General features: G+C 44.1%; 1 protein-coding gene across 3 annotated transcripts in view; it reads left to right on the plus strand.

Moving 5' to 3' along the window:
- The window catches only part of LOC144667889 (coatomer subunit zeta-1-like), a 33202-nt gene extending 20732 nt beyond the window's left edge, over positions 1-12470 (plus strand). For 2 of the 3 annotated variants that reach the window (XR_013573393.1, XM_078529463.1), the window contains 2 exons: positions 7415-7453; positions 12404-12470. Coding sequence is in view for 1 of the 3 variants with exons in the window: in XM_078529463.1 (XP_078385589.1) it covers positions 7415-7453; positions 12404-12451 (87 nt within the window). In the remaining 2 variants the exon portion in view is untranslated. Of the gene's footprint in view, positions 1-6687; positions 6711-7414; positions 7454-12403 lie in introns of all 3 variants that reach the window. The other variant, XR_013573394.1, reaches the window with a different exon arrangement.
- The last annotated feature ends 1146 nt before the right edge of the window (positions 12471-13616 follow it).

Here is a 13616-nt window from a genome sequence, read left to right on the forward strand (position 1 = left end):
ATGTGCAGTCTCACTAATGCCCTGTATAACTGAAGCATAACATCCTTACTTTTATGTTTAACCCTCTCATAATAAAGGATAGCATTTCGTTAGCCTTCTTAATTACCTGCTGTACCTGCATACTGACTTTTTGTGACTCATGTACTAGAACACCTAGATCCCTCTGTACCTCCAGAATTATGCAGCTGTTCTCCCTTTAAGTAATACTCAGCCTTTTTGTTCTTCCTGCCAAAGTGAACACCTTCACATTTTCCCACATTAAACTCCGTTTGCCAGATCTTTGCCCAGTCAACCTATCTATATCCATCTGCAACCTCCTCACGTCCTCTTCACAACATATATCTATGTTGCTTTATGAAAGTGGCAGTGGGTTGTCTTGAACTTATTTCATAGCCACTGCCTTGCTGCATTCCCTGGCCTTATCCTACTTCACAGTGTAGCACTCTGACAGTGAACTCTCCCTGGCAGGCTCCTCGTGGGTCCTCAATGCCTTCGCACTCAGCACCAGTCCCAGTATCAGCCTAAAGTTTTGCCATAGCAACAGAGACAACCTGGGCTGTCTAGGCTTAGGTAACATTATCTCTCATTCACACATGCCCCAGCAGGCCTCAGACAGCCTTCCCCCACTCCCAGGCCCCAAGCTCCAACATGCAGGCTCTAGAAAGAAAAGATCAGCTCTATAATTCTTGAAGTAGCACCTGAGGCATACAGAGAAAGTACAACACAGGCTGAAAATGGGAGAAAGCTCGTAGAGTGTGAGTGGAAGGCAAACTGACAGAATCTGGTAAAGAATGAAAGTGGCACAGAAACCACAACAAACACAGCCACAGGTTTATTTTTATATGTGAGCAATGAGGACATGAGGGAAAGCTTCATTTATGCAGTGAGTGGTTAGGATTTGGAATGCTCTGCCTGATTTTTTTTTAGTGTATTCATTCATGGGATGTGGGTGCCACTGGCTAGGCCAGCATTTATTGCCCATCCAAATTGCCTTTGAGAAGGCCATTAGGTGTTGGAAGCAGACTAATAGTAGCCTTCCAAAGGGAATTTGGATAATACTTGGAGGAGAAAATATTGCAGGGATATATGGAACTGGACCAACTGGGTTGCCCTTTGAAAAAGCCAGACAGAAGCAATGGGCCGAATGACCTCCTTTTATGCTGTGTGATGTCGTTATGATTTTATAACCTCTCCATTCTCTCGCGCTCTCTCTCTCTCTCTCTCTCTTTTCCCCTCTGTCATTGTTTGGACTCCTCTGTGTCAGGGTTCTGGGCATTTCTTTCAATGTCCCATTATCCTCTGATTTAAATGTTCACTTTCATTAGATATCAGCTGTGTCTCAGGTTGGTAAAACTCTCATCTGAGTCAGGACATTGTGGGTTCAAGTCCCAATCCAGTAGCTTGAGCACAAAAAAAATCTGGACTGACACTTTGGTGCAGTGTGGAGGGAGCGCGCCGCTGTACTGAGTGCTCCACTACTGGAAGTGCTGTCTTTCAGTTGGAAGATTAAACCAAGGCCATATCTGCTCTCTAGAGTGGACTTAAAAGACTTTTAAGAAGAGCAGGACAGTTATCCCAGTGTCCTGATCAATATTTATCCCTCACCCAGTACCTCTTTTTTTTTCAAAAAATAAACTGACTATTATTCTCATTGCTGTGTTTGGGAGCTTTCTGTGTGCAAGTTGTCTGGCATGTTTCCTGTTTTGTCTTGGGCTCAGGGACTAGATGGGGTTTCTTCAGGGTTTGCCTGTTACCCTAAGAATGCTATTGTAGACCATTATTTGTAAAAACCATTCTTGTTTATTTACAGGTGATATATGTACATCTGAGCACTCTACATGAGATAGTACTTCTGCTTCCCACCAAATCTCAGTCTCTTAGTGTGACATTGTATCATAGTTACATCAGCAGATACATCAATGTCAGGTGCTCCTGATGTTAACCCTTTTCTCTACATCTCCTCCCTCCACATCTTCATCCCAATTATATATATCCTCCCCTGCAAAGTCTCAGATTTCACAGGGTTGGTCTCTGTGGTGCCTTGACCAATCTCCCTGATCTGGTCTTGATGTTGTTTCAAGGTTGAGGATGAACTGGACTCTTGTCGTTCAATAGGAGTGTCTTCCACCTGGGCAGTTGTAGCGTTTCTGCTTGTTTCTTGGTTCCTTGCGTCCACCTAGATCTAAATAGTATGTCCAAGGTTCCACTGGTTTCCTTCCCAATGATATTAAGGCTTGTCGGTCCCTTCTGATATTTCCCTGGTCCATGTCAATTTTATAAGATCTCGACTGTGGAGCTTTTCTATCACAATGCCTTCTTTCTGTTGATCTCCTATCCACCCTGTCCCCGGACTGTAGAGCTTTCAAGTCTTGTGCTCTGTGCCTGAAGTTGAAATACGAGCTTGACCATCTCTTTGGTGCTCTTCACACTTCCTAACTTTCTCATGATCATCTGAGGTAATGTTAGGTTGTAGTGTTTGTTGGGGAGCTGTGAGTTGTGTTCACAGCCGTCTCCCCATCAACAGATCTGAAGGCAAGAGCCTGATTTTTAGCAGCGCGGTTCTGTAGTTAAGAAAGGCTAAGTTAATATCCTCATTCCTTTTTAATCAATTCCTTGATTGTTCAAACTCCTCTTTCTGCTTCTCCGTTCAATTGAGAATATCTAGGCAAAACTAGTCACAAGCATGAAACCATATTCCTGAGCAAAGTTATGGAACAGTTCATTAGCAAACTGAGGACTGCTGTCTGACACCACAATGTCTGGGATGCCATAGCCAGAATTTTCTGCTCGTCAGGTGGGTGCACGCCGGACCTGAACGAGCGTAAAATGACACGCGATGACGTTGGCTGAGCGTCCTGACATCATCGCTCGCTTGTTCAATATTTTGGTCAGGCACATGTGGGAGTTGGCAGTGTGCCTGCCGACAGTTAACAGGCTATTAAGGCCGTTAACAATCTAATTGAATTAAATTCTTCGCTGCCTGACCAACCTTACGGTTGGCGGACAGGCAGGCAAAAAGGCCAAACAGCCTTTGCATTTTTTGCGAAACCTCATCCATGGGAGGAGGGGATGAGGTTTCAATCCATCATAAAAATAAAAAGTTTTCATACTAATTTCTAGCATGTCCCTGCTCAGAGTCACATGAGGGCACATGATTTTCAACATTTTAAAATTCTTTATTTTTAATTTTTTATATCTTCATCTCCCTGAGGCAGCTCTTTGCCTTGGGAGCTTTTCCCACGCACACTTACACACATGCATGAAGTTCCCTGCTTGGACCCCCCTACAGACAGGCAGCGCTAAGTGCTGCAGCACTCGTTTCATGCTGTGTGGGCCTTAATTGGCCCGCCAGCGTGAAATCGCGGTCGTGGCCCGATTGTGGGCGGTGATTAGCTTCCCGACCGCTCCCACTCGCCCCCGCTGAGGGCAAAGTCCTGACCCATGTGTCGCGATGGTGGTTCTTAGTAATGCAATGCCTGCCTGCTCTGTGGTATTATATAATCTACTCACTTCAAACCATCTCGAGTACTATTCAATGACAATAGTGAAAGCTTTGCCTTTAAATTGAAATAAATCCATTGCCAAACGTTCCCATGGCCTCATAGGAAAGGTGCAAGTGCATCATTCTGCTGCAAAATATGCACTGCACACGTAAGGCAATTTGTGATTAAGTGGAGTGACTGATGCCTGGCCACCAAACTGGCTGTTGGGCTCTTGCTCAGCATTTTGCTATTCCCAAGTGACCTTGATAGATTTTCTGAAGAACCTCGAGTCAGGAGTGTTTTAGGGATGACTAGCCTGTGGTTAGAAACTAAGAAATCATCGATGATTGTGAGATGTTTTCTTTGTTTGAAGTATTGGTGAAATACTGGATTATTTGGAGTTTACTCTGGCCATCCACTCTGGCAATACTCTTTTATTTTGGTGCACTCGTCACTCTGTTGTTCTTGCTTAACTTCTTGTAACCTCTTCTCAGTGACTGTTGGATTTTTAGTGATGAGCGAAGTATATGCTTCCACTTCCTCTATAATATTGAAGTTTTTGAGTTTGACTGGTATTCTTGACAATACATCTGCTGTTGTCTGGTACTTCTCTTGAACATACTCAATAAATGAATTGTATCTCATGAGTCTCAGTCTAAAATGTTGAATTCTAGGCGGCATTTTTGCAATTCTCTTTAGGTTAAGAAGAGTAACCAAAGGCTTGTGGTCAGTTTCAATTTTAAACCATAATCCCATGACATAATCAGAGAATTCCTTGCCTGTGGCTGCTAATGCGTCTTTCTCAATGGTTGCATACCTTTTTTTTTCCTGAGAGATCTTGAGGCATAATAGACTGGTCATCATTCTCCACATTTTTGAATTTGAAACAGCATTGCACCTAAACTGGTAGATGATGCATCCCCTGCTACCATTGTTGGCAACTCTGGATCATAGTACACTAGAATGTCTGGTGAAATTAAGAGATTTTTGATTTTATCGAAAGTATTTTGCTGGTCCACGTTCGAGCACCACTGTTGATCTTGTTTCAACGGTTGTCGTAGCGGCTTGTTGATTCTGCCAAGTTTGGTAGGAACTTGCCTACTTGATTGACCATCCCAAGGAATCTTTTTGATCATTTTAATTCTGTGGGAACTCTGTAATGACCTTGGTTTTCTGCAGGTCGGTTGTAATTCCCGGAGCTTGCACAATGTGGCCTAAGAATTTTATCATAGGCTTTGCAAAGTCACATTTATCAGTTAATGTCAGACCTGTTTTTTCTTTGAGGTCTTTTCTTAACGATGGTCATGTTCTTCATTTGAACCATGTACAAGAATGTTGTCCATACGGCAGATTACTCCTTCCAGGATCTGAGACATCGTTCTTTGGAATATCTCTGGTGCAGAAACAATTCTGAATGGTAACCTGTTCAAACAGTAATGACCAAATTGAGTGATAAAACTCGTTAGCAATTTGGATCCTTTGTCCAGAAACAACTGCCAAAATCTACTATTAGCAAAATGCACCCTCTTTACAAAATTGGATGCTAATTTAGTGAAACATTCATCCACTGATGGCAGCGGGTGGACCTCGTGCTCTACTGACTTGTTTAATTGAGTCAAGTCCACACAGATTCTAATAGACCCGTTAGACTTTGGTACTGTGACCATTTCAGAGCATCACTTCGTTGGTATGGTTACTGCAGAGATGACCCCTTGTTGTAACATATGTTCAGTCTCATTCTTGACTTTGTCCAAGAGTGGGTAAGGGACCTTCCTTGCTGTGAATAAACATATAGGGTTAGCATCTGCCCTTAGGGTTGTGTGATATTCTGTTTTTGGCTTTCCTAAGCTTGAAAATAAAGATGGAAATTCATTGCTGAATATCCTCAACAGCAATTTCATTAACCTTGTACATGAGCCTAGGCTGCAATCATGCTTTTATGGTCAGTAACAATGACCCTGGTTATTTATCACATAGAGGGGTTCCACAATTTCTTCATCCTTGTATCTTAATCTTGCCAAGTGTTGGCCTGTTACTTTTAGTGTAGTCTCTCCTAGACCTTGTAACTGGATGGAGGGTGGCTATAATTTGATATTTTAAAGCCATTTTACTTCGTCAGATAATGCTGAAACACGTGCCCCAGTATCTAGCTTGAATTCTGTGGGGTGACCATCAACTTTTAACTTAATGCTCCAATAATTATCTTCTGTTTCAATAACTTCTCCTCAGAAGGCTATTTGTTGTTTTTCCTGTGGCTCTTCCACTTCTTGGATTTTATCTGGCTTTGTTGTCATCTTTTTCTTCCTATGAGCTATAGGAACTTTGGATCTGCAGACTATTTTAAAATGTCCCAACTTCCCACAGTTGTGGCACTCGGTTCCCCCTGTCGGGCATTCATCTCGCTTGTGTTGGGTTTTCACACCACACCGAGAGCATCTCAAGATGGCAGTTGGTGTGCTTTTTCCTGATTTTCGTGGGTTTTTGCTTCACTGCACTATTTTTTATCTGACATATTGAATGGTTTCACTTTTTCTTTCAAGTGACATCACTTTACCCATGAACAACCGTTCAGTTTTGCTTCCTAAGCTCAGTCTGTCGTGCTATTTGTACTGCCTTTGTCAGAGTTAAATCTTCCCTCATTTGCAAAATATCTGATAGGGTTTCATTCAAGACCCCAACCACTATATGATCACTATGTGTACTAATTCATCTCTGAGGATCCCATAGTTGCAATTCTCCGCAAGTCTGTACAGGTCATTTATAAATTAGTATATAGATTCACTTGATTTTTGCCTCTCATTAAAATTTGATCATTGAGTGAGCAAAATTTTTCAAACACTGAAGTATGAATCAAATGCCTGGAGGACTTCCTCATATGAGCTTGAAGTTTCATTGACACCCTGCCTTGCAATAACATCGTCAGCTATGGCCCCTAATGGGTAAAGGACTGACCTGATCCTTCTGGCCCCTCTTGTGTAAACCTGAAGCTGTTCTGTATCTGGAGAATATCTTCCTCCAATTGGCCCAGTGTTGAGCCTGTCGGGAGCCTTCCCCAGGTCGGAACGGTTCTGGGAGTGGCAATGGTGACTCCATGCTTACCCTAAGCTCTGAGTCTGTGGCTGCTTCAGTAATTTGGCTGTTTTGACTGTGAGCTATCCTCACTGTTGTCTGGACTCCAGGTCTGTGTGTCTGCTTTCATCTGCAGTACCCATGATGCTCAATTCACAGGTGAGTATTCAATCTTTTTTCCTGTCCTTTTCCAAGGATTCACAGGTCTCTCAGGTCTGCAGTCTTCTCTTGGAGTTTTTCAGGGTCTTTATGCTCTGTCTGCTGCCCACATATTTTGGAAAGTGCACATGTACAGCTGATAGAAACCACCAGCTGCTACCATGTTTCATCTGGGGCTTGGGGTCTAGGTGGGGTTTCTTTAGGGCTTGCCTGTTACCCTAAGAATGTTACCATAGACTGTTATTTGTAAAAAAAACAAACCTTTCTGGTTTATTTATAAATCTATATACATCTCAGTACCCTACACGAGTACTTCTGTACCCCGCCAGATGGCAATCTCTTAGTCATGTGACATTGCATCATAGTTACTTCAGGTACTCCTGATGATAACCCTTTTACTCTGTTTCCTACATTGCAACAGTGATGACACTCCAAATATATTTAACTGGTTGTGCAGCATTTTGGTGCATTCTGAGTTAATGAAACGTGCTATAGAAATGCAGGTTGGCCGTTGCAGTCTCGCGTATGTGATTGTTTTCCTTTCTCCAATTTCCACTGAACTTTTGCTACTGTCACTCCTCCAATTTTTTACCCTGTTTTGAAAGGTGAAAAATTAATATCCCTGTGTGATGTGTGGCATTGAAGCCTTAATGATTTACCAGGCTTGAGCCTTTTATTGAACCTTTTGTACTCTATCCCTACAGGTTGATGATACTCCTTTAACAGAGCAGAGTATGGCACAGGTAAGATCCTTTTGTGATGACATTCATTTACACACCATCATTCAGATTGTATCAACAATGATTCAACACTCCAATCCCCATCGTCTCCTCTCGTACAAGAGGGTCACTAACCCTCAGATAATCAAGCAACTTTAATTAAAATGCACTGAAGTTTGTGACCAGAGAGTCTGATCCTCATGCAGGGATGCTGATGTGAGAGGGTGACAAAGATATCCTCTAGGTTAGGCAGCTTGGCGGTGGGGGTGGTGAGGGGGGCTTGAATTTCCAGAGCTAGGGGTTGCTCAGAAAACTTAACAATTTCTACTGTTTCTTCCCGGGGAATTACTGCGAATCTTCTGCTGACGTTCTGGAGGACAGGCAATCAGGAGAAATCACCCCGGAAAGTCAAGCTGTTGGGATTTGAGTGTTGGGAGAAATTGGGGAGATTTTTGAGGCACTGACAATATTGATGAGGGAGTCACTAGGTACTGGGAAGGTGCCAGTAGATTGTCCATTATTAAAAAGGGGACAAAGCAGAAACAGGTAGCCACAGGTTCATTAACCTTGAGATAAAAACAAAAAACTACTGCGGATGCTGGAAATCCAAAACAAAAACAGAATTACCTGGAAAAACTCAGCAGGTCTGGCAGCATCGGTGGAGAAGAAAAGAGTCGACGTTTCGAGTCCTCACGACCCTTCAACAGAACTGAGTATAGTTAGGAGAGGGGTGAAATATAAGCTGGTTTAAAGTGGGGGGGGTGGAGAGAGAAGTTGAGGGAGGTGGGGCGTGGTTGTAGGGACAAGCAAGCAGTGATAGGAGCAGATAATCAAAAGATGTCACAGACAAAAGGATCAAAGAGGTGTTGAAGGTGGTGATATTATCTAAGAAAGTGTGCTAATTAAGAATGGATGGCAGGACACTCAAAGTACAGCTCTAGTGGGGGTGGGGTGGAAAGATTGACAAGGTAATAGTTGTAGATTTTAAAATAATGGAAATAGGTGGGAAAAGAAAAATCTATATAAATTATTGAAAAAAACAAAAGGGAGGGGGAAGAAACGGGGTGGGGATGGGGGGAGGGAGTTTAAGATCTAAAGTTGTTGAAGTCAATATTCAGCCCGGAAGGCTGTAAAGTGCCTAGTCGGAAGATGAGGTGCTGTTCCTCCAGTTTGCGTTGGGCTTCACTGGAACAATGCAGCAAGCCAAGGACAGACATGTGGGCAAGAGAGCAGGGTGGAGTGTTAAAATGGCAAGCGACAGGGAGGTTTGGGTCTTTCTTGCGGACAGACCGCAGGTGTTCTGCAAAGCAGTCGCCCAGTTTACGTTTGGTCTCTCCAATGTAGAGGAGACCGCATTGGGAGCAACGAATGCAGTAGACTAAGTTAGGGGAAATGCAAGTGAAATGCTGCTTCACTTGAAAGGAGTGTTTGGGCCCTTGGATGGTGAGGAGAGAGGAAGTGAAGGGGCGGGTGTTGCATCTTCTGCATGGGCATGGGGAGGTGCCATAGGTGGGGGTTGAGGAGTAAGGGGTGATGGAGGAGTGGACCAGGGTGTCCCGGAGGGAACGATCCCTACGGAATGCCGCCGGGGGGGTGAAGGGAAGATGTGTTTGGTGGTGGCATCTTGCTGGAGTTGGCGGAAATGGCGGAGGATGATCCTTTGAATGCGGAGGCTGGTGGGGTGATAATTGAGGACAAGGGGGACCCTATCATGTTTCTGGGAGGGAGGAGAAGGCGTGAGGGCAGATGCGCGGGAGGTGGGCCGGACACGGTTGAGGGCCCTGTCAACGACCGTGGGTGGAAAACCTCGGTTAAAGAAGAAGGAGGACATGTCAGAGGAACTGTTTTGAAGGTAGCGTCATCAGAACAGATGCGACGGAGGCGAAGGAACTGAGAGAATGGGATGGAGTCCTTACAGGAAGCGGGGTGTGAGGAGCTGTGGTCGAGGTAGCTGTGGGAGTCGGTAGGCTTGTAATGGATATTGGTGGACAGTCTATCATCAGAAATTGAGACAGAGGTCAAGGAAGGGAAGAGAAGTGTCAGAGATGGACCATGTGAAAATGATGGAGGGGTGGAGATTGGAAGCAAAATTAATAAATTTTTCCAGGTCTCGACGAGAGCATGAAGCAGCACCGAAGTTATCATCGATGTACCGGAGAAAGAGTTGTGGGAGGGGGCCGGAGTAGGACTGGAACAAGGAATGTTCCACATACCCCATGAAGAGACAGGCATAGCTGGGGCCCATGCGGGTACCCATAGCCACACCTTTTATTTGGAGGAAGTGAGAGGAGTTAAACCTCGAGACTGAACAGCGCTTTTTGGGAGAGAGTTCCAGGCTTCCACTTCCCTTGTGTGAAGTACTGCTTCCTGACATCACCCCTGAATGGCCTGGCTCAATTTTTTTGCCGATGCCCCCTTGTTCTACCTTTCCCTTCAGAGGAAATAGTTTCTCCCTATCTACCCTTAGAACTCTTTTATTTTCATCAATTTGAACATCTCAGTTGGATTACCTTTAACCTTCTACTGAGAATATAAATCTAGCCTATGCAGCCTGTACTCAGAATTCTATCATTAAAGCCCTGGTATGAGTTTGGTGGAGATTTGTGAACCCTGCTGAGTTTGTAGGTTAAGTGGGACACAGGTTCCAGGCTGATATCAGAAACCCCCTCAGAACACAGTAATTAATACATGGAATGAAGTCATGGTCGGGGAATATAGTCCAGTGCGACTTGAAAGACAGACAGGGACTATGATGGTGAGAACTAGAATCTTCTGTGAAAATTGAGTTAAACGGACCAGATCACTTCTCTCTCCTTGTCTGATATTTATCAAGATGGAGACTCCAGAATGTTCCATTCTTGTGAATGTGTAAAATCTGTTCCATCCCATGGTGCACAATGAGTGCACAATCCCTGTTGTCTTTTCAGTGTCTTGTCTCTCTTGCACCTTCCTCTGAATTGGTCTGTGTTTTAAAAGCGAGGTGCTTTTCCTCTGTAACCTTTGTTGCTTACGCACTGTCGCTTTCCTTCCTGCTGAAGGGTCTTGGTGAGTTTGTGTGAGTGGATGTCAGGTCAGCATTTGGCCAAGCTTGAACTTGATTTCCTTCCCTCAGCTGACACTTAGTGTCTGGACTCGCACGTGAAGGTTGCCGCCCTCAACCGTGGAACAAGACGTTCAGTGTCATGGAGACCCTGTAACCCCTCCCATGAGAAAATCTTCAGTAGAGGAGACGTGCAGAAAATGTTTCAGGAACAGATGTTATAGTATTCACATTCTGGGGAATAATAGATAACAGGAAATATAGACCACATGCACTGATATTACTTCTGTTTGTTTCTGAGGGAGGGAGGTTATTGGAACTGGAGGAGGCCATTCAGCCTCTCATGTCTGTTCTGCCATTTAAGCAGATTATGGTTGATATGTATCACAAGTCCATTACCTGCTTTGCCCCATATCCTTTGAGAATCTTGCCCAATAAACATCAATTAATCTCAGTCTTGAAACTTGAAACCAGTGCACACATCTTTTCAGGGAGAGAATTCCAGACTTCCACTACCATTGGTGTGTGAAAAAGTGCTTCCTGATTTCACTCCTGAATGGCCTAGCTATCATTGTAAGGTAATGCCTACTTGTTCTGGACTCCCCCACGAGAGGAATTCTCACTCTCTCTCTCTCACACACTCTCTCTCTCTCTCTCTCTCTCTCTCTCTCTCTCTCTCACACTCTCTCTCTCTCTCTCTCTCTCTCTCACACTCTCTCTCTCTCTCTCTCTCTCACACTCTCTCTCTCTCACTCTCTCTCTCACTCTCTCTCACACTGTCTCTCACACTCTCTCTCTCTCTCACACTCTCTCTCTCACCTGTCTCTTGTCATTTTAAACACACTACCCCTCAATTTTCTAAACACAAGGGATTACAAGTGCAGGTAACTCTGTTTCTGTGCACTGCTGGGTGAATGCGTGTGTAGGATGTGGCTCTGCTGAGCGTTCTAATGGTATGTCTCCGTCTTGCCTGTGTAGCAAATCTCCAGGAGGCTGGGAGTCACTAACAATGTAAGTCTCTCTGCCACCCAATGTCTGCAATACATGGAACTTTGGCACAGAAGTGAACCCTTTGGCCTAACAGCTCCATGTTTACTTCATCACCAGCCTCTTCCCCCCCTACTTCATCTCACTCTATCGGCATATCTTTGTTCCTTTCTGCTTCATGTTGTCCAGTTTCCCTGCATCTATGCTATTCACCTCCACCACTCCATATGGTAGCAAGCTGCACAACCTCACCACCCTCTGGGTAAGGAAATTTCTCCTGAATCCTCCATTGGATTTATTAGTGACTGTGTAATATTGATGGCCCATGGTGTTAGATTCCCTAAGAAACATTTTCTTTATATCTCTGTATGGAACTCCTCTCCCCATGATCAAGGGATTAAGGTTGAATGAGTGGCCCACCACATAGAGTGCCAGCTTATGGAACTCAGGACCAAGTGGTATGTGTTCAGGCCCATGCACTGCCTGTACCCAAGAGGCTGCATGATGTAGAGAATGTGCTGGAGCTTTTTACACTGAAGATTCCCCAGCATGAGTGTGTGATCAGATCATGACTTTCACTGTATAACACTGGTACTGTACTGCTGGGTCTGTTACTAGGAGTGGGTGATATTCAAGGGGAATGATTGAGAGCATCACTTTAGGAACATTTGCTACAATCTGGCATGTGTTTGTATCTCTTGAGTTTTGGTGTATTCTTAGTATTTGATTTATGGTAAATAAACTCAGGCTGTTGGTGTACTTTCATATTCCTATCTCCTGCTCACCTTAACTCTCGAACCCCTGATTCAGTGGAGTGCTAAAGAGGGAACTCAGAGCACAGAGTAAAGGGAAAAGAGTGAAGTGCAAGGCAGGGAGTGAGGGTGAGGAAAATTTTGTTTAAAAGAGGATAAATATATTAATAATTGCCTGTCTTTTTCCTTTTCTAGGTCCTTCAGTCAGCAAAGGATCAGATCAAATGGTCGCTGTTAAAATAAAGCAAGAATCTTGCCCTTTTTCCTGTCTGCCCTTCCCCTCATATCAAATGCTGTGAGACAAATCCAGATCTCAACCATGACACGAACATTATGCAAATATAGTCGAGGAAGGCAGTCAGGACACTGAGCTTATCTGTCCAGATCTCACCCACCCACCCGTCATGCTGAATACCGCCAGGATTTTGCTGTCTGCTTCCTTACATAGGAGCCCCTTCTAAGAAAAGAGAGAAATTGCATTTCTGTAGCACCTTTCGCAATCTCAGGATGTCCCAATGAAGTGCTTTTTTGAAGTGTAGTCACTATTGTAATGTTGGAAACGCGGCTGCCAATTTGCACACAGTAAGATCCCACAATGTGATAAACAACCAGATCATCTGTTATGGGCTGATCATTTTTTTTGTGTGAAGTTGGGGGATGCAGGAGAGAATTACAGCCTGAATCCTTAGTTTGTTACCCTTTGGTTTGCAGCTTTGGATTAGTAGTCCCCATCCCCCATCCCTTTTGAGATCTCTTAGTCTCTTGCCTATGAGCCTGGTTGGCTCATCTCAATCCTCTGCCAGGCTGTCTCTGTAATCCCAGGGCAGGTGGAGCAGTTGATTCCCATTCCCAATGATCTCAGCTCAGATTCTGAACCTCAGAAGGTCTTTAAGATAATGAAGGGATTTGATAGGGTAGATGTAGAGAAGATGTTTCCACTTATAGGGAGACCAGAACTACTAATATAAATATAAAAGTCACTAATAAATCCAATAGGGAATTTAGGAGAAACTTCTTTACCCAGAGAGTGAGGAGGGGAAATCACTTACACAGGGAGTAGTTGATGTGAATAATGTGGGTGCATTTAGGGGAAGGTAGGAAAACACATGAGGGAGAAAGGAATAAGAGGATATCCAGATGGGATGAGTTGCACTGGAGTGGTAGGAATTTCACATGGCGCATAAACACTGGCATGGACCATTTGGGCTGAATGGCATTTTCTGTGCTGTAAATACTACTTGAGGTTGTACAATAGTATGTGTGAATCTATATCACCCACCTCCAAAACTGCCTGTGCAGATAAACAATATGAATTAAAGGCTGATAGTGCCCATCACTGACCCCTAAACCAGGTAGCAGGAAGTTGTCGAGGTTACCACAGAGTCATGGGTGGGGGCGGGGAAGGGAA

This window comes from Cetorhinus maximus, chromosome 25 (genome assembly GCF_964194155.1).
Source record: "Cetorhinus maximus chromosome 25, sCetMax3.hap1.1, whole genome shotgun sequence".
In the NCBI taxonomy this organism is placed as follows: domain Eukaryota; kingdom Metazoa; phylum Chordata; class Chondrichthyes; order Lamniformes; family Cetorhinidae; genus Cetorhinus; species Cetorhinus maximus.